This window comes from Aegilops tauschii, chromosome 1 (genome assembly GCF_002575655.3).
Source record: "Aegilops tauschii subsp. strangulata cultivar AL8/78 chromosome 1, Aet v6.0, whole genome shotgun sequence".
NCBI lineage: Eukaryota > Viridiplantae > Streptophyta > Magnoliopsida > Poales > Poaceae > Aegilops > Aegilops tauschii.
This window is the reverse complement of record NC_053035.3, coordinates 94,403,058-94,408,793: the sequence shown is the minus strand read 5'-3', so window position 1 is coordinate 94,408,793 and position 5,736 is coordinate 94,403,058. Positions and strand designations below refer to the sequence as shown.

Genomic DNA, 5,736 nt, shown 5'->3' with positions numbered 1-5,736 from the left:
CGCCAGTCCTCGCCGGCGCTGAGAGCGCGTCTCAAGGCACCGACGTCGCCGGCCACCATACCTCCGTCGTTGCTAGCTCCCTGCCGACGCTCATCTCGGACCCCAAACTGCCAGGGCAACCGCCTAGGAACTGTCCTGCTCGCTCCACCCTCACTGATTCAGCCATCCAAAGGAACGCCACTCTGTCCACTGTCCGATGACACCCCCAGAAACAGGGGCTCATCCCAATCACTGTAATTTGTGATCGAGTCCAGGTGGATCAGCACCTTGTACTGCAGCAACGTCAGCTCCATCAATGGCGCGCCAAGCCCTGGCTCCGGGACCTTGAGCCGCCGGAGATATGGGATGGACTCAGGCGCCGCCGTCTAAGCCATAAGCTTGAACGCCGATAGATCACGGTGCGAACTGGTCTCCAGGGCCACCATGTCGACGATGCAGGACGAGCCCAACAGGTCTATCACCACCCCCCTCTCCCAGGTGTGCGACGGGATGCCCTCGAGAATAAGGGAGACCTTGAAGCAGAACGCAGAGTGAACGGCCTGAGCTTGACGATTCCATTGCCTGAAGTACAGTCTGATCCCCCGGTGCTCCACGAATGGCCGCTCCGCCACCATGTTGCGAATCTCCTGTGAACGGAAATCCACTCCTGCTCGATCCCGATGACCACCCCAATCGCCACACTCCAGGGTGATATCGTGTCGGGCACCAGCTGCGTATGCCACCATGGCGAATTGCAGCCTCCTCTCCAAGTCCGCCATGGAAGGACAACAGCGTGTGATGCAGAGCTCCTGCAGGTTGAACTCCTCATGTCGGGCATCCACCAGACGGGGTAAGTGAAGGCGAGGCCAGGCGGCAGGGGCCGCCTGCATCGGCGGCGGCGGGGGCGGGGGCAGCAAGGACGAAGATCCCCCGCCCGCGAAGGGAGCACGGCGCGAGGGCGCTTGGTCGTTGCGAGCCACCCTGGCCGCAACCTGGCGTCGGAGCTCCTCCTCCGGGGACGGACTGCGGGGCCTCTTGCAGTCTTCGGAGCTATGACCTGACCCGCCACAACGGAGGCAGACGATGTCGTTTGTGCAATCCCGCCGGAAGTGGCCTTCCTCGAAGCACCTGAAGCATAGCCCCGCCATCTCCGGTGGGACCTCCCTCCTAGGCCGCACCGAGGTCTCTCCATGGGCAGCGGACCCCCTGAGGCCAAGACGACGCCTCCACAGCTCCTTCCTCGTCGGCGGCGGCTGCACCCAGGCCGGCGCCCCCGGAGCAGCGTCCCCAACCACGGCTGGTGCGGGGTCGAGCGCCGGACCCATCGTCTCCGAGCCCTCCGAGCTCGAGGAAAGGCCCAGGCCCGAAACCACGGGGCGCTCGTCGGAGCGGCGGTAGGCGAAGGTGACCGAACGAGGGCTGGACGCCATGGCCGCGCGACCAACCGAAGGCGGGCGGGGAGACATGGGAGAGCTGGGGGGGAGGGGGCGAGCGGACGGTGTCCGTCGTGGCCGGAGTGACCGACGACGGGAGGGGTGGACGCCGCCGTCAGAGTGGCGAACGGCGGGGAAGGGGAAGGGCTCTTGCGCTCTCACGCTCGGGGAAGGCTCTCACCATACCGACGAACCGATTTCAAAGTGAACCGATTTTTTGAATTTTTAGGAAGTGTTTGAACATTTAAAAAAACTTGTATTTGTTACAATAAAATAATAAATAAAAGGGAACAAAAAAAAAGAGAAAACTTGAAAAAAAAAGTGGCGTACGAGTTGGCTTGCGGGTGACGAAGCGATTTCAAAGTGAGCTGTCCCTGCGACTGCGAGCGTCACCCGCGTAAACGCGACGCGTACGCAATCTGTCTGAATCCCGCGCTAATTCGGAGACGCGCGCTGCCAGTGCCAGCCCATAAAACAGCCTCGATCCTCATCCTCCTCAATCCTCATCCTCGATCCTTCCTCTCATCCACCTCGATCTCCTCTGCTCCCGACGCACACGAATCCCCGCCCCTCTTGCTCTGATCTGCTCTCGGCGCGCGTTCTAAGCCAGGGTCATGTCGACGGCCATCCGCAAGCGCCCGGCGGAGGGACAAGAACCGCGCGTCCATGGCGGCAAGAAGCCCCGATACGCGTTTGGAAGCATCTCCGACTACAAGAAGCTTGAGGTGCTTGGAGATGGCACCTACGGCGAGGTGTTCAAGGCGCGCGACCGCCGCACCGGCAAGAAAGTCGCCGTGAAGTGGGTCCGCGGCAACGGGGCCGGCGGGCACGGCCCGCCCGACATCCGCGCGATCACCCGCGAGGCCGGCTGCCTCGCGGCGTGCCGGGGTCACGAGTCGATTATCGAGATCTTGGATGTGGCGACGGACACCAAGACAGGGGATGTGTTCCTCGTCATGGAGCTCGTCGCCGACGGCCGCACCCTGCGCGAGTCACTCTGGAGGCCTGTATCCGAGGAGGGGACCCGCGTGATGATGGAGCAGCTCCTGGACGCGGCCGCCGGAGTGCCCTATGAGGAGTGCTGTGTCGGCACCCTGATTTACACCTCGCCGGAGCAGCTGGAAGGCAACCGGTACTACGGCCAGGCCGTGGACATGTGGGCGCTTGGGTGCATCATGGCGGAGATGTTGACCGGCGGGACCCTCTTCGTGGCGGAGACAGAGGAGGAGCTGCCCGCCGAGATGTACAAGCTGCGAGACCAGATCACTTCTACGGGGAAGCTGGATTTGGAGTTCTTGGAGGAGCTTTCAGAAGCCGGGCATGAGGTCCTGACCGGCCTGCTTGCCTTCAACCCCGACGAGAGGATGACGGCGGCGGAAGCGCTCGAGCACCGGTGGTTCAGCAAGCCCAAGGCAGCAGAGCACCCTGGCTTTGTGTCGCTGATGAGTTAATTAGCTTGATGTAGCATCTGATAGATGCAGTGCCACTGATTAATTATTTCATTGCAGTGCCACACACCGAGTTAGCTTAATTACTGTGTTAGTATGTACTGTAATTAGTTTAGGGGCCCAAACTTAGTTTATGGGTTCCTCGCCATGTAATCCTCTGAGCAATCAATGATTCAGTTACTGTAGCATGCAAATTACATTACATGATGGAGCTAAAGGCCAAGTTTGAACAAACAATGTCTGAATCTGCTAAAGGCCAAGTTTCTGAATCTGGTCGAGCTTTCTATGAACGGTCTGAATCTGCTAAGCTTCTGAATCTGGTTGAAAAAATTGATGTTGATGTATGGACCAAATAGATGTGAAGTCCAAGGAAGGAAAACAAATGCTGAATGTCTAAGACATAAGAAGGATATTCTACTACTAGCAACTTGGATTTCGTCGGTTTAGAGCAACGCACATGAAATCTGCACAACAGTAACATATTCCACTGAAAAAAAGATGGCACTAACAGACAATACAATGAAAAAGGGAACATCCACATAAAAATCCTAAGCTTTCTTGGCCCAGCAGGTCTCTGCACAGGTGTCTCGGCTCTCATCATGCCTCAGCTTTACTTCCATTGCAATGCAAGTCACACAAACACAAAGTGCCTGCTCCTAGTCCTAGATTAGGCTCGATCAATCCTCGCCTCTTCTCTGCAGTTGCAGGTCTATATAAACCTCGTTTCATATCACTTCATCTTCATTTCAGGTCTCCTCCTCAACTCAAGAGATCTGAGCCGAGAGATGGCTCTTCTTCCTCCTCTGCTTCTGTCCTGCATCTTGGTGCTGGCTCTCCCAGGTGACTCATCAGTGTGCTTGTGAAATGTGATGAAGGCCTAGCTAGCTACTCGACTGCTGCGTTTGGACTGAACATGTGCAGCGTTTCATTTTGCTGCAGGGCCGGCGGTGGTGATGGTAGGGGGCGTCACGTTCCACGTAACCAACAAGTGCCCGTTCCCGGTGTGGCCGGCGGTCGCGCCCAACGCCGGCCACCCCGTACTCGCCGCAGGCGGCTTCTTCCTTCCTCCGGGGCAGTCGAAGCGCGTCGGGGCTCCGGCCACCTGGAACGGCCGCTTCTGGGGCCGCACCGGCTGCACCTTCGCGGGCAACGCCGCCCGCTGCCTCACCGGCGACTGCGATGGCCGCCTCGCCTGCAACGGGTCCGTCGGCACCCCTCCCGCCACCCTCGTCGAGGTGAGCCTGCACGAGGACCAGAGCAAGGGGAGCTCCTACGACGTGAGCGTGGTGGACGGGTACAACCTCCCGGTGGCCGTGTGGACCAGGCCGGCGAACCGCAGCGGCGACTGCTTCATCGCCGGGTGCGCCAAGAACGTGAACGCGGTGTGCCCGCCGGAGCTGCAGGTCACGAGCGGCGCGGGCAAGAAGGTGGTGGCGTGCAGGAGCGCGTGCCTGGCCTTCGGGCTGGACGCCTTCTGCTGCCGCGGCGCGTACGGCACCGCGGAGACGTGCCGGGGCAGCGTCTACTCGCGGATCTTCAGGGACGCCTGCCCGGCCTACTACAGCTACGCCTACGACGTGGCCGCCGCCACGGCACGCTGCTACGCGCAGGAGTACGTGGTCACCTTCTGCCCGTCCAGATGGGGCGATCGTGTGGCCCAGATTTGAGCAGTGGGCAGCCCAGGACCGTGCTGCGTATGTATTTATATATATTTTAGACTCCGTATATGTATTTATACCGACGGTGTGTAATATTTTGTGTTGACATAATACATGTACCCGGCGATACGCATTCAGTGGGAGGAGACGTTCCCGTCGATGATGAGGTGCTTACAGTGACTCCGTAAATTTTAAGATGATATGCCGGCTCAGTCTTTCGGTACCATGCAAAAATATAAATAATACATGTATTTTTTTTTGAAAAAAATACATGAACTATTTGACCGGAAAAAAAAATTCATGTACCATTTAGAGGCTAAAGTGCGCGGCGAAGCTATTCTCTATTTGTGGGATTAAGGGTCTGTTTAGTTGATGTCCTCGTCACAAGATGCTTGGCTTGAAGCCTGCGTGTACCCCATCCAGACGCGTGGAGTCAGGCTAAGAGCATCTCTAGCCGCGTCCTCAACAGGCCCTTTCCAGGTGTTTTTGCCGCGCCGGCGCTCAAAAATCGGCCCAGTCGCGTCCCCAGTAGCTCGTTTTTCGCCGGCTCGGGCCGAAACTGGTGCCGACGGACCCAGGCCGAACCCGGAGCGCTGGGGGGCGCCTGCACAAGCGAAAAGGGGCGTGTGGCCGCTCTGTTGGCGAGTCGAGAGCCTCTTCCCGCTTTCCCCCCTTCCTTCCCATTCTCTCCATTCCTCCCGCCAATCTCCCTCCCGCTCGCCTCCCAGCCGGCCGCCATGCCGCCGAAGAAGTACGTGATCCCCCGCGCCGCGACAACCGCGACCGCCTTCGTCGCCCAGCCGAAGCAGAGGAAGCCGAGGGCGCCGCCGTCCAAGCCACCGGGCATGACAAACGCCGAGTGGAGGGCGGAAGTTCAGCGACGGGATGTTGTCACCGCCGACCGGCGGAATAGGGCAATCGCCAAGAAGGCCCGTGACAACGCGGCGCGTGCAGCTGCGGCCGTGGCGGACCAAGCCGAGTCCGAGGCGACTTGCGTGGGGATGATGAATCCTCCCGGCGGCCACGCCCAGTACGCGCCCTGGAGCCAGCAATGCGTCGGCTCTCCGTCCGGCTTCTCGTCATCGCCGCAGCCATGGGGATGCACGCCGTCGCCGGGCTACGCCGACGGGGACGCGCACGGTGGGTCCAACCCCAACGTCACCTTCCCCCATGAACACCCGGCCCAGCGCACGCCCTCGCCCGCCTTCGCCGGCGTGC

General features: G+C 59.9%; 2 protein-coding genes across 2 annotated transcripts; both read left to right on the top strand.

The window, feature by feature from the left end:
- Positions 1 to 1,889: 1,889 nt before the first annotated feature.
- On the top strand, positions 1,890 to 3,062 carry LOC109743415 (putative cyclin-dependent kinase F-2). The gene has a single exon (XM_020302505.3). It carries the CDS (start codon positions 2,027 to 2,029, stop codon positions 2,861 to 2,863), a length of 837 nt encoding a protein of 278 aa, XP_020158094.1. The 5' UTR covers positions 1,890 to 2,026; the 3' UTR covers positions 2,864 to 3,062.
- Positions 3,063 to 3,476: 414 nt separating this feature from the next.
- LOC109743414 (thaumatin-like protein) lies at positions 3,477 to 4,661 on the top strand. Its single transcript, XM_020302504.4, has 2 exons — positions 3,477 to 3,700; positions 3,800 to 4,661. The coding sequence occupies exons 1-2, from the start codon at positions 3,646 to 3,648 to the stop codon at positions 4,525 to 4,527; spliced, it is 783 nt and encodes a 260-aa protein (XP_020158093.1). The 5' UTR covers positions 3,477 to 3,645; the 3' UTR covers positions 4,528 to 4,661.
- Positions 4,662 to 5,736: the final 1,075 nt, after the last annotated feature.

Excerpts from the sequence above, each read along its gene's own strand:
- LOC109743415 (XM_020302505.3), top strand. The coding sequence starts at position 2,027 with ATGTCGACGGCCATCCGCAAGCGCCCGGCGGAGGGACAAGAACCGCGC.
- LOC109743414 (XM_020302504.4), top strand. The coding sequence starts at position 3,646 with ATGGCTCTTCTTCCTCCTCTGCTTCTGTCCTGCATCTTGGTGCTGGCT. Across the intron at positions 3,701-3,799 it reads CTTGGTGCTGGCTCTCCCAG|GGCCGGCGGTGGTGATGGTA; the intron begins GTGACTCATCAG and ends ATTTTGCTGCAG.